Source organism: Lycium ferocissimum, chromosome 1, assembly GCF_029784015.1.
Source record: "Lycium ferocissimum isolate CSIRO_LF1 chromosome 1, AGI_CSIRO_Lferr_CH_V1, whole genome shotgun sequence".
NCBI classification, from domain to species: domain Eukaryota; kingdom Viridiplantae; phylum Streptophyta; class Magnoliopsida; order Solanales; family Solanaceae; genus Lycium; species Lycium ferocissimum.
This window is the reverse complement of record NC_081342.1, coordinates 67,438,618-67,453,359: the sequence shown is the minus strand read 5'-3', so window position 1 is coordinate 67,453,359 and position 14,742 is coordinate 67,438,618. Positions and strand designations below refer to the sequence as shown.

The window sequence follows — 14,742 nt, the reverse complement described above, 5'->3', positions numbered from 1 at the left end:
AAGGACGAAAACAAAAATAGAGATAAATAATCACTTAGCTTTATACCACCTCCATCCATGTTTGCTTTGACATACTCCTTAAGAAATCTAAATGTTCGGAAATGAATGGAATTGATCTTTACAGTGCTTCCTCTAGTCCTCTATCTCTATCAATTAAAGCCTTATATCCATAGAAAAAAGTTGCAAGGCATTTTTTTTTTCTTCCTATTTTGAGAGTTTCTCTTATTCGTATTAATAACTATTCTAGGGGAATGTTTTTATGCGGTGCTAACGATTTAATAACCTACTAAATAATAAGAAGAGCAAAATGAGTATAAAATGATAAATTACCTCGTAGTTTTTCAAGCTCAACAAGTAAAATTGAACACCTATGTATATAGAACAATAAAAAGTGATGGAGGAAGTAGTCGTGGTTCAAATGAAGGGTCTTAGGCTGGAAAATGCGGGATTAACTGATTGTTCCTGTCATATCCTACAATTTTACAAAGTTATGTAAGCTCAGCCAGACTCATTGCTTTCAACACAAAATTTGTATAACCTTTTTCTGTAGATCAGCAAGCGCACACAGGAAACAGGGCATCTGCCGACAAACCCCGAGCTGTATTATTAATTTAATAATATAATAATCAAATAAAGTCGCAACCCAAATATTTTCTATGCCAGATAAGAACATACCTTGGCAAAGACTAGATCTCAGGAAACTCAGCTGTCAAAAGATCAATGTACTATTACAAAATACAAAGGCAGTGCTAGTCAAAAAAGACTATTCAAAACACCATCACACCATTTATTTATAGCAAATACTAGTCGGAGAAAACTGTTTCAAACACAACCACAACATTTACTTAACGAGTACCCAACATTTTACGGTGTAACAGAAAGGAAACACAAACTGGCAACGTACATAACCACTACTCTCACCAAACAGGCACACAACAATATTACTAGAGCACCATAACACTAGAAAACACACTCCAGATACGATGTTTCTTTATCCAGCGACTTTCCTTGAATAGCTTCTTCCAGGCAGAATGTCTTGAGATCGTCCCAGGTACAAGTCACGCTGCCCATGTAATCCTCCTGCCTTCATAGGTTGAGGGAATGTTGGCTGCTTTATAGATGATCTACCAGAGCCGATGGTCATGTTGGCAAGCTTCTCAGTAGCATCAGAGACACGAGTCTTCACCGCAGAACCAACCACTGCCACATAAGACAGTCATTAGGAACCGATACAATACATAACACAAAAGTACATTTATCCACAATTCCACATAAACGGGCCAACATAAAAATGCTCAAGAGTTAAAACTCACCAGGGACATTCCTTACAGGAGGACGATATTTTGCTGGTTGTTGTTTAATAGGGCCTTTCAGGAATTTATCATTCCTCGTTACATCCTGGATGACAACAATTTGGGCATTAATAAAATGAAGCGTGACGCCAACAGCTACCTATTTGGCTATGTAAAAGAATAATTCAAAGTTCTTTTCCATGGCAACATACCTGATAATTCATTTGCAACTTCCTTTGGACACCTGTTATACATTATATTGGGAAAAAAACCCATAGATGCATTAGAACAAAGAAAATAAACCATTTGTACAGACTAGAAAGGAAAATGGTGCTTTCATGTTTGGAACTAAAGAACAGACGGGGCTTTTAGAAGCTCTTCGGGAAGAATAATAGCTCACACAATTCTTAGGATCTCTTAATATGTTACCTGGGCTAAATTGCGACTTGACGGGAGAGAAGTTGCTTCTAGGCTTTGGGTTGGTTAAAGTACTTGAAGACCACCTGTTGGTTTTTTGCTCTGTGGCACCCTTCATTCCAGCTGCAACCACCAAAGCTTTGATAAGTACTCCATAAACAAAAAATCCAATTACTTCCAAGGAGAGCTTCAATAATTATAAAAACAAACCAGATGGAGGCGTCCTAGGAACAGCAGTCTTAGAGCGAAGTGATGGAGGTACATAAAAGCAACTCTGTCATATCATACAAACAATATCATTTCCATTAAATCTAAACAAGAGAGAGAAAACTGATATTGAGAACACATGAAACAAGTGGAACAAGTTTGCCACCTGGAAGAAACGATGCTGAAGAACTTCAACCGCTGTTGGTCTCTTGGAAGGATCCCACGAACATAGCGACTGCAGGAAACAAGAAAAAATTAAATGCCTAGTAACAACTTTCCGCAAAGATGTATCAAACAAATTCAGAAAATAAATTCATTTGCTTCATCAAGAATCTTACAGTGATTAGATTAATTGCATCCGCACTGGCAGATGGGAGTAACGAAGAAAGATTTACACCACCAATCTGCTACATCAAACCATAAAGGAAGGGGTCAAACAAAGTTTAACCAAAAACAAAGGTATAACCAATAAGTCAGACATTGTAGTTTCTACCATAGAACCTACAAGTTCACTTATTTGTGGGAAAAAAAAGGAAAAAGAAAAAGCTAGGATTAAAATAAAACTGTCTTATAGGGGAGAGGATGTGTCAAGGAAAACCTTGAGACATCAAGATTTATATCAGTTCATGAGAAACAACAAAAGCTTTCATAAGTAAGGAAAACACATTGGACCTGTGGAAACTGGTAGTTGATAGCACTAGCAAGTTCGTGCCCATGAGCCCATTCACTCTTTGATGGAGTACCAATAACACTGCATATTTTGTAAATCTCATCTGCTTCACTGCACCAAAAAAGAGACATCTTTCAGCAAAAGGAAAACATTTGGCATAATAGTAATTTCCCAAACCCAACCACCCATTATGAAACTAAACATCTACATAAGTTAACAGCAGTACAGAACTGATACAGGAGAGGAACATTACAACCCCAAACCATCCCAACTCTGCCAACCACCCTTATATAAATATCAGTGCACATCTTACACTAAAATTCAACTGTATATAAAAAATATAGAAGAAAAAGCATTAACAAAGGAAAAAGAATCAAAAAGACGAATGCACCTTGAACCCGGGAATAGAGGACGAAGAGATAATAACTCAGCCATTATTGCACCCATTGCCCACATATCTGGATTTAAGAGAGAAAATCAATATATAAACAGAAGAAAAGCAAAAGATTTTCAACTAGATACTTCTAGTTTAATACTCACCGACAGCTGGACCATATATTGGTGATTGTAGAAGAACTTCAGGGGCACGATACCTGCAAGGTTACACGTGATAGCCATCAGAAAAAAAAAGGAAAAAAGAAAGGGTCACCCCCAGTAATTTGCTCCAATAACATAAAACAGCACATGAATGCACTGACCAGCGTGTTGAGACATATTCCGTATATGGGGGCTGAGAATTGATCTCCCGAGCAAGACCGAAATCAGCAATTTTTATTGTATCTTTTGAAACCAACAAGTTCTCTGTTCAGCAGTCGGAAGTACATGTAAATGCTTGTCAGATCAGAATCCAGAAAAAGGTTTTAAAAAAAAAGTCTGATGAAATGCCATAATATGCAGAGTCATAGACTTGAAGTCAGACCCAAAATAAGAAAAAATTAAAAAGAGTTTGAAATTCAACCCTGCAGGGGAAATGCAAAGGGTTTTGGGGGTTTTGTTTTTTGGGGGGGGGGGGGGGGGGGGGGGGGGGGGGCACAGCTTTGGAAATGTTAGTGTTCCACCTTCAGCCTTCACCATCAAAATAGAAAGGAGATCTAGTTTACTTTAACCCTTCAATTTCATGAATGACAAGTTTCTTACAGAAGCTGTGATCAAATTAGGACAAAGGGAATTATCCATTATCACCTGGCTTAAGGTCGCGATGAAAATATCCACGTTGATGCATGTATGCAAGACCTTGAAATATTTGGAAGCACCAATTTCTCACTTCCGATTCTAAGAAAAGCTTAGGCCTATCCTTCATAAGGTGATATAAGTTGCACTCCTGAGAAAAGTCCACATGGAAATAGATAAGTAAATGTAACTAATACATAGAAAATATAGATTGTCAAGAACCACCACATACCATGTATTCGAAAACAAAGTACAAAATGTCAGTCTCCCTAATCACTTCCTTGAGTTTAACGATATTTGGATGGCTCATTTTCCTCAGTGACTGCAAAAGAATTAACTATCAGTTAAAAGTCTGAAAAGGAAAAGACAAGCGTAACCACATTAAGACAGAATATCAGTTTACCTTGACTTCTCTCAAATTAATGCATTCTTCCCATGAATAATACTTCTTCTTCATTTTCTTAATTGCAACCTGTCGCACATAAATAATAGTTTTAGAAGAACTTCCAAAAGCAGCAATACCGGTTATCTATTTCTTGTTTGTAAGACATTTAAACCTACCACTTCACCAGTCTGTTTATTCAGAGCTCGCCACACACTCCCGAATGTACCATTACCAACTTCCTTAATTATCTTGTACCTGCGCCATCATTGGAACATTTTGAGCATAAACTGACAACAAAGAATGCTAATGTAAGGAAAACATGAACTCATCGTACCTCTCCATTTTTCTGCTGTTTCAATAGCACAAAGGACGCCTATTTATTGGAGATTTAGAGACAATAAAAACAACGTGGAGTTGTTCCTCTTCACTAGTCGACTGGAAAAGAGAATTACTAAATAGGAATTAGTAGCCTGGCTGATTCAGCAAAATCAACCGTTAGTGTTCTGCTGCAGCACACACAAGGGCAAAACCAGTAGTGATAAGGTGGATGGGCTTCACAGCCTTATTCATCAAATATACCGCATCAACAAATCCACTATCATAACAAGGCAGAGAAAGCAAGGAAACATAGATGCTGAAGAGCATTTTGATCTCACTTCACAACTAACTGAGACCCGAAACAAGCCCAATTCAACAGGATGAATTATCAGCTCAACATCCAGTTGAAAGTGTTCCTCAGAAGTCACCAGCTCCTTGCTTCAAATATGCTCTAATCTGATACCGATACTTCAGTTAACTGAATCCTGATGAAGGTTCCTAAAGACTACAACAAAAGTGTGTAAAATGCAATCTAACTCTCAACGATGCATGGAAGCATCGGCTGAATTTAGTCCTGCACTTGATCGAAAGAGACAACAAAAATTAGGGCGACAATATTACAAACATAAACAACTGTATAAGCAAACAGAAAACTCATATCAATACCTCAGAGGTAGGTTCCAAAGGATCCCGATTTGGTGTTGTACTGGTGATGAACTAGCAACAGTAGACTTGCCGAGGTAGTTAACAGTACAGTAACAACTGACATCATAACAGGGTGTGCAGCTTACTTGCGGAATTGAACGAAACATCCAACACCTAGCTTATAGAGAATTCGCATTTGGCCTCCTGTACTGATTATTCAATAGAAGCTGTTGACTAAGTGCAATTGACAAAAGAAACAAGAAGAAAATCTCCACGGATGAGGAACCGCCAATCAAGGACTTCCTGAAATGAAAAAGCTCGGCACTCGAAGCGATCTGAACAGAGGTACAATTGCTCCATGTCCTAAGTAATATCAATACCCTGGAATTGGAATCTACCAGATCCTGGAAAAGCACAACCAAGGGGAAAAAAGATTCAGAAACATGATGGTGGAGCATTATTTGACTATCTACAAAAATTCCAAAGAATTAACTTGCGAACACTCAAAAGGGACCTCATCCAATTTCCTTAAGTGCACAATAACCAAGAATAGCCACATTGAGACCTGTTGTCTCCGTGATCATATTTAACATGCATATGTAATCAAATCATTAAATGGTGTTGCAAGTTCTTAGTTCTTACATGTAAAATTCTACACTATGGCGCATCTCACTGCATCTAATAAGCAATTACAACGACACAAAAATCTCTATAGCAGCTATGCACATAAGATCCGCTATTAAATAATTGCACAAATCATATATACGTAAAACTCTGCAGTAAGGTGCACCTCACAGCCATTAACATCTAATAAACAATTACAACGACACAATTAAATATCTTAAACACCAGAGCAAGTGCTTTGAAGACTTATCTAGAAGAGCAATCAATTTTCTAAGCTTCAACAACTTTTAGCAACTTAAAATTTTTACCCTCAAAAGGCAAAAACTAAAGCACACACAAAAAACTAAAGTCAGCACCAAAATCCACAAGTTTCACCGGATTTCACACATTGAGACGGTAAAAGAATACAAAACCAACCCACCAAATCAATCAATCAACTAATAGCCAGTTTGGATGGGCTTATAACTTATGGCTTATAAGCATATCCTAACTTACGACTTTTGGTTTATTTTTGTTATTTTGGCTTAAAAATAAATGCTTAAAAGCACTTTTTTATCTTACGCAAACACTACAAAAGTGCCTAAAAGCTATTTTGGCTTAAAAGCACCTAAAATAAACCAATCCAAACGGGCTCTAAGCCTCAACCCAAAGTAGTAGAATAATCCTCGACATTTATTCAGCTCTATCTAAGCTCATTTCTTTCCAATACTCAATAATTTGAGTAAAACTAGAAATTCTCTAATCTCATAATTACCTTTACAAACTAAAAAACTCCAAAAAAACAGAGATCAACACAAATTTAGCAAGACTACCTAAGCCTCAATACAAAGCAATTTGAAATTACCTAATTAAATAGCCTAATCAATCTTTTAATCACATAAAATAAAACTCATAGATCTAGAGCAAATAAAAGACATAGCTCCACGAACAAATAAAACTCGATCACGCAAATCTAAGCCCAAATTTGACATAAAACACATAAAGTTCCACAAAAAAATCAGGTAATACATTAAATTAAACACCTAATAAATCGGGAATTGCATTAACACATAACGTTCAATTTAAAAAATCAGGTAATACATTAAATTACCAAATAAATCGAGAAATTGTATTAAAACGCCTCTCACTCACTAACAAAAAAGTCCAAATCCAATGCATAGATTCAGAGCAAATAAACTCCGAATAAATACATTCAGATCCAACCTCAAACTCCTATAAAAATCAATATACAACCACAAACTCCTATAAAAATCAACATAAGTCCACAAATCACCCGCAAAAAATAGAGGAAAAATCGTAACAACATCCTTATATAACAGCACCTCATTATAACAGCCAAAAACTCGTATAAAAACCAATATACAACCACAAATCCACAAATTACACGCAAAAAATTTTTTTAAAAAAAAATAATCAAAAGATTCATTAAATTACCTGTATGTATAAAAGGAGAATCCATAGCTTAACTTATACAAAACCCTAAAAAAAACAACAAACTGATTATTTTCGATTTGAATTTGTTTTTCCTTTTTCTTTCTCTCTGTGTATATCTATATCTATATTATATTAAAAGCACGAAATCCCTTAGCTAAATGTCGTTCGCCTTTTTTTAACAACAAATTAAATTACACTCAATAACAAAGGATAATTCAAACCAAACACATAGATCCAGATCAAATAATTTCCATAAAATACATTCAGATCCAACCAAAAATTCCTATAAAAATCAATATACAACCACAAATCCACAAATTACAAGCAAAAAAATAAAATTAAAATCATAAAAACCAATATAAAGCCAAAAATCCACAAATTACACGCAAAAAAAAAATCATAAAAACCAATATACAACCACAAATTACACGCAAAAAATCATAATTATTACCTGTAGGTAAAACGGCATAACCTAGGGAAGAATCCAGAGCTTAACTTATACCAAACCCTAAAAAAAAAAAAACTGATTTTTTTTGTTTTTTGTTTTTTTGTTTTTCTTCTGTGTGTGTGTGTGTGTGTGTTTTGGGGCTGTCTGGAAAATGGCAGTTTCAGCAGGCCATCCGTCTATTTAAGTGTGATGATGATGCCAATCTTCGCTTTGTGGGCAAGAAAACATTAAAATAATAATAGTACTAAAACTATGTTATAAACCGTGTGTGAAATATTTTTTAAAATTTTGTAAACCGTGTGGTATTTAATTTTTGGGTTCGGTGTTGTTTCCTTTTTATGGAAGATGGAAAAGTGAAAGTATTTGGGGAAAATAACACTCTATGACTATTTAGAAAAAATAATTACTCGAAATAGTTCATGTTTGTAGAATTAGTCGAAATGGCCTAATTTGTACCCTCATTTCAAAAGCTTGTTGTATATTTGTACCTTCACTATAATTGAAAAAATATTTGTATATTGTTGCATACAGTTGAATTTTTTTGGATATAAACACCTCTTATACATTATTTTACACTTTTATACAAAGTTGATACAACGTCTACTCCAGATGTATAAAGTTGTATATTGTGAAAAAGTGGCTATGCGGAGTGTAATTTAAAAATATGCTTACACAAATGTAATTTTGTATGATAGATTGTACATTATTGAAATTTTTCCTTTTTTTGTTTTTGTTTTTTGTATAACCGTTAAATGTAAATTTATTGGTCCAACTAATTTTAATTTATGTCTCGTAATTTCTTCTTCTTTAACTCCTATTATCATCTGTTTTTTTAATGCATCAGTTATAGTATTATTTTGTTGTGCATCGGTTATAGTACTATTTCGTTATTGTTACTATTCTTATTTTTTAATGTTATGTACTGTTTTTCATATCGCATTACTTCATTATTGTTCTTTGCTTTCATTTTCGTATTCTATATTTTAAACTGCTATGTGATATTTTACTTGAGTCGAGGGTCTATTAGAAATATTCTCTCTATCTCTATGAGGTAGGGGTAAAATCTGCGTATGCTCTATCCTTTGCAGACTCCACCTGTAAAATTACCCAGAATATGTTTTTGTCGTTGTCTCGTAAGAGCTATTAATATTTAAACGAAGCCGAGCCTAAATAGGAACTGTTTTGTTGTGAAAAGTTTTGCGAACATAAATCCAGTATATGCTACCTGCAATGAATGTGGTGAAATGGTAATTCTATTCATTTTTAAGTTTTAGTTAAAACTATTAAAATCAAAACATTAAAATATTACTCCCTCCATCTCAAAATATTTGTCGCATTTTTCTTTACACGACCATTAAGAAAGCACATATAAGGGTAGCATTTTGACTATTTTATCTTCATAGAATATTTCACCATTCTCTCTCTTCTCAATAAATATTTACTCATTAATGATGAAACCTCTTAAATGTTGGTATGTGAACTCACAAAATTAGCCCATTGATGTAATTAATACAACGGAAAAAGCTACTCAATTTTATCTTGAGTAAATAAAACGACAAATATTTGAGATAAGTATTTTTCGTAAGGACGATAAATATTTTGAGACGGAGGGAGTAGTAGTATATTTAGCCAGAAAAATGAAACACTCTCAAGCCTAATTTGTATAGGCACTTGATTTGTGAGCACTTAATTATGAAAATTACAAATAATAAACAGCTGATGAAATTCAAGGATTTAAAGGAAAACAGGAGCAAATGACATTGTCAACAATATCATTTACTACTAAGGAATATCATTAAGGTTAGCAATACCCATAGTTTAGTGGGAAACTTGTTTAGGAAATGGAAGAACGAAGATTGAATTTTTTGACTATTCAAAATTTTCTAAATGGAGAGTCGAGAGAGAATAATTATATTTCATAAATTGTTCTATTTTTTAAAGAAGAAGTCACACATGCTTACTCCTTCTAGAAGTTTCAAATATTCTCCAACCTACTTAAATTGTTTTTATTCTCTCTTCATGGATTCAGTTTCCACATTTATGTGTTTAGAAATTTTGGTGAAGTGATTCCAAATTCTTTACTTTATTTCTCTAAAAAGTTTATCTATTATCGACGCGGATGTAGTATGATGGATGTGATCCTTTCACGTTTAATTAAGGCATTAGGTCAAGTCTCGAAAATGGGAAAACTCTTAAAAAAATGCCTTCTCCTTCTAATAAGCATTAACGGGGCGAATCCAAATTAATTGGACCAATAATTACCATACACCTCATGATTATATATATATATATATATATATATATATATATATATATATATATATAAGAGAATATTACCATGAGGCCCAAAATTAATCATTTTAAAAGTATTACATTGTATTTATAACGAAATATTTACAAAATACCTACCAAATATATACCTAACTTTGGGATACAAAATTCACATATTGTTCTGTGTAGATTAATAGTATAAACAATGTGATTTAACTGTGCTTAGTGATTATATATCTTCCGCTTATATATGATATATATGAATTGACATATAAAATTATGATGTGCAATTTTTTTAATGATAAATTTCGTAAATAGGTACCATCGGATAATTTTCTTAATCCGCCTGAATTCTTTTAAATGTCCTTATAAAAAACTCAATTAGAAAAATAAAAGGGGATAAGGCATGAAAATTTTAAATTTATTTTATGTGCATTATTTATTTTTATTTATTTGATATTTTGATACTAACCTTTTATTTTGTAATCTTCCAAATAACCAAGTAGTTTTTATATTTAATTTTCGTAAAATAATTACTACTACTACTAAATAATCAATTGGACCATTATTAACAAATTTAGTAATTGGGGCAACTATTTTTGGGGACCATGAAACCTAAGTTAGGTACATTTCAAAATCGAAATCTATTTTACAGACAACGTGACTCTTGGTGTTAGTCCTTAAATTAATTAAAGATTAAGTTACATCTTTGATTACTCGATTTGGCCTTTCACCATATTATCTCTTTTGGGATAGTTTTTTTTTTTTTTTTTTTTTTTTTTACCAATTTATGGACATTTTAGACAACTAAGATCTTTTCGAGCAAACTGAATATTTAATGAAAAAAAGTTAGATCACGATCTAAAAATTTGTAAGTTATTGCAATTGTTGGACAATGGTCTAATGCTTTGAATGTAAGGTTAAACAATATATTAGAAAACATTAGACCCCAGTCTAACGTTATCCCGGAGGATAATTTTTCGAGAGCTTTCTTTGCACAAATTTCAAAAATATGAACGAAATTTAAATAATGGCCTCAAAAGGACAATTCCGTAAATCAGCATTTGTTTTTAAATTTAATTTGAAACTGTCAAATGGACGTAATCTTCATATAAGATTCTTCCAAATTGGGATATATACCTACTATCTTTGTTAATGAATTGACATAAGACGGTGCTTATGATCCCAAAATTCCTAAATATTTGGGAGTAACTATGACGACATGCATTTGCATACTACATTTTAATAAATTGGGATGATAACAATGTTTTTTATATTAAATTACATGGACTCATTAGTCATTAATGATACAGAGAAGTGTGACTCTATTTTGAGCACTAAGTTGTCCCCTTGGAACTTCTTATTTGGGGTTAGCCAAGTGACATAATTACATTTGTATGTCTGTGATATTATTTATTTTTCATTTTTAATCTAGTTTAACTTTTTAGCTAAATTTTTAGAGTACTTCAGAGAAATTTAGTTTAAAATTAGAGTATGTTGTAGATAAGAATATATATTAGTTGTCTTATTTTTTGTCGTGTGTTAACAATTAATGGAAAATTTAATCTCTCATCACACATAGAGTTTCTAAATTCTAATAATCATGAGAGGGGTCTATTTGAAGTCCAAGTAACATATTAGAATTTCATAAAACAATAATTAATAATCGATCTTCATATGTGACTTTTTGTATGTTTATGTATTTTGAAATTAATTATATTCTATTGTTCTTGTTACATTGCTAAAACAAGATCTAATAACTTTACATTCTTAAGAAGCTTCTCTTTGCTTGCGAATAGAATTTTCATAAAAAGTGATGTGCCATTTCACATGAGGATTCTTTGTTACTACTTTTGGTGAATTAAAGCATATTCGATTTAAAGCCTTAACCCTTTTATAAGCAAGTGGAAGGTGTGTCTTATGCATGCCTAAATATAATGATCCATATATCATTTTCTAGTTTACCAATCTTATCTTTAAAGTTTTAGTTTTTGGGCTTGTTTGGTATAAAAGGAAAAATATTTCATGAAAAACGTTTTGTTAGAAAATAAGAAACTTTTGTATTTATTTCTGGCATGTTTGGCAAGTAAGCACAAAATCTTGTCTCATGAATATTAATATACAATTTTAACAAATAGTATGGGGTGTGGTCGTTGTCGCAGTGGGGGAGGTGGTTGAGGTAGATCGAAGCGGAGTGAGGATTAAGGAACTTATATTCATAAAGAATGTTTACCAAAACATCTTACCAACTAAACATGAAAAATTAGAAAATATTTCCTCTACCGAACACACCCTCTATTCGTCTCCCTTTTTACTCTTACTTAGTTTTTCAATTTTTCCCTCTTGAAGTGTGTATATATTCTGCAAAACGAAATTTGTCTGTCAATGTAAAAAGTCTTCGATTCGAAGAATAAAAAGACCGTCATTGGAAAAGAAGGAACTAGTTTAGGCCTTTAGAACAAAATTATTATGTTCATACTTCAGACGATCTGTCTAATTTTATATAATAATAAAAAGTTTTCTTAATATTAAATATAACACGAGTACTGCCAAAAGTTAATTGGATTCGTAAATGATGCGTCGTCTTTGGTATAAGTTTAGGAGCATGGAATTTTTGAAAGAAAAAAAAAAGGTTTCTTGATCAAGGGAGTGATTGACACTAACAAATTTGAATGCACAAGAAAAGAAGTTCTTCAACCTAAGACCAACTTTTTGTTTTATGCAAAACATTTTATTTTGTTTTGCTCTCAAGTTTTACAATCATTGGTAGTTCTCCCATCTTATTCAAAGAGTCAAAAATGATTTTTTGTTTAAACCCTTTCATTTTAATCTTTAAATTTGTCAGTCTGTATGTAAGAAACAAATTAATTGATATTTGAATTTTCATATGAAATAAACAGTTTGAATAGTATTATTAGTGCCGGTTTGTGTTTTCGGTTTAAAATCTACATGATATTAATACAACTTCGAATTACTAATTAAAACACTAGTTTAGTTTTCGTTATAAGGGCTTCATGACTAATTCATACATAATTTTACGTGAAATATGTAGAGATAAAATATGATATAAATTTTTTTGTATTAGTAATAGTGTATATGGTCTCTCTACGTAAAATATGTAGTATTATCCAGAGCATAACAATTAAATATACTAATTTTTCATTGTATAGCAATCACTTTACTATCATAAATGCAATAAGTGAGTAATATTTGAATTTGAAATTTCAAATCTGTCGTTTTCCTTTTTCATTTTAGTTGTATTCTTCCTTCCTTCTTGTTTTATCCTTTCTTCTCTACTAGGAAGAAGAGCCAATCTAGAACAGGTATCAACCCATGTGGCCATAACAAGTTTCTGTTGGCCTGAAATGTCTTATTCTATTTAGGAGCCGTTTGGACATGATTTGAAATTTATGAGATAAAATTATATTTGGACATGTAATTTGGATTTCTTAAGTTATATTTTTTCTTACAGACATAAAAACTCCACAAGTTGTGGAAACCATCAAAACTTTCTCAATTCTTATACAATCTTACCAAATGAGCAAGTCATAATTCATAATAAAATTAATACGCTACTTGAAGGCCTTTCTAAAAAATATAACATCAATTGATCAAACTTTAGTTCAATAAAAAGGAAAATTTAACATGAATAGTAATGTAGCTACTCTTTAATAGTTGGTGGGGGTAATTGTTAAAAATATCCAACCAACGTGCATATTAATATTTGATATAAATGGTTGGCAAATATATATACCAACTTATGGGCTTTTTTTTACAAAATATAAACTTATGGGTAAAGTTTTACATTTTAAAATTTTAAAATCATGATTTGGAATCCCAAATCATGCTTTTTTGGATGATTTGGAATTTCATCTCTGACGCATATCCACATGCTGATTTCATTACCTGAGATGAAATCGTATGTCCAAACGCCTACTTAAATCTTTTTAAAAAATGTCTTTTTCTCGTGCAGTAACCATTAGACCAATTTATGTTTGAGAATTGAGACCACAAGAAATAAGAACTTTACTTGGTTTTTTTTTTTTTTTTTTACCTTTACTTGGTTGAACTTGAAGTTCTACGAATTCGTATAAGTACAAAAAGGAAGGGATAAGGATAAGTTGGTCTGTTGGTGTTACATGATAGAGATAAGGATAAAAAATTAAACACACATTAAGTATCACTATTTATTTAGCTTCAATTAACTGATTAAATGTGTTTTTATACCTAAATCCATCACCATTCAAGTTAAAGAAAAATATTATCCAAATTATCGGGTTGCTCACTTTTCCGCTCAAGCTGAATAAATCGTGGATTGAGTGAAATGAATCGCAGTAGCGTTGAGATGTGTTTTTCTTCAACTAAATACGTGGATAATGGAAACTCTCACAAGTACAAAACTTAAAAAAAGAAAAGGTGATAATTAAGATGTGTTTTTCCCTTAACTCTACGTAATATTTATACTTGATTTGATTTTGTTCCTAATTATGTTTGAGAATTGAGACCACGAGAAAATTAGGGACCCGTTTGCCCATGAGAATTTTTCACTATTTTCCGGAAAATTATTTCACTTTATTTAAAAATCAACGTTTGACCATGAAATTCCAAATAAAACTTAAAGTTGTATTTGAAATTTGAAAAATAACTAAAACCTTGTTTTTATTTTTTTCACTTTCAATACATTCAAACAACCAAATATTCTTTGCAAAAACTATAACCAAATACAGTTTCATCTTCAACTCCAACTTCAAAAGTCCAAATAAAATGAAAAATATGTGATTTTCATGGCCAAATGCCCACTATAACTTTTACTTAGGTTAAAGTTCACGATTTCGTAAAGTGCCCAAAGGGAGGGAAAAGG

General features: G+C 32.3%; 1 protein-coding gene across 2 annotated transcripts; it reads right to left on the bottom strand.

Annotated features, from left to right (window-relative positions):
- Nucleotides 1-695: 695 nt before the first annotated feature.
- LOC132057949 (cyclin-dependent kinase F-4-like) lies at nt 696-5,033 on the bottom strand. Of its 2 annotated transcripts, none has more exons than XM_059450526.1 (16): nt 4,476-5,033; nt 4,318-4,396; nt 4,160-4,228; nt 3,989-4,078; nt 3,769-3,907; nt 3,285-3,387; nt 3,127-3,179; nt 2,978-3,044; nt 2,580-2,697; nt 2,255-2,320; nt 2,083-2,151; nt 1,920-1,983; nt 1,722-1,832; nt 1,505-1,536; nt 1,314-1,398; nt 696-1,200 (listed from the first exon to the last, which is right to left on the bottom strand). In XM_059450526.1, exons 1-16 carry the CDS (start codon nt 4,481-4,483, stop codon nt 992-994), a joined length of 1,362 nt encoding a protein of 453 aa, XP_059306509.1. In that variant the 5' UTR covers nt 4,484-5,033; the 3' UTR covers nt 696-991. The 2 variants fall into 2 exon arrangements, with proteins under 2 accessions (XP_059306509.1, XP_059306514.1); XM_059450531.1 differs by having other exon boundaries at nt 2,589-2,697.
- Between the last annotated feature and the right edge of the window lie 9,709 nt (nt 5,034-14,742).

What these genes read in the sequence shown, in the direction of transcription:
- LOC132057949 (XM_059450526.1), bottom strand. An exon ending in GAATATGTCTCAACACGCTG is followed by an intron (nt 3,180 to 3,284) that starts GTCAGTGCATTC and finishes GTAACCTTGCAG; the next exon opens with GTATCGTGCCCCTGAAGTTC. An exon ending in AGTTTCCACAGGTCCAATGT is followed by an intron (nt 2,321 to 2,579) that starts GTTTTCCTTACT and finishes TTGATGTAGCAG; the next exon opens with ATTGGTGGTGTAAATCTTTC.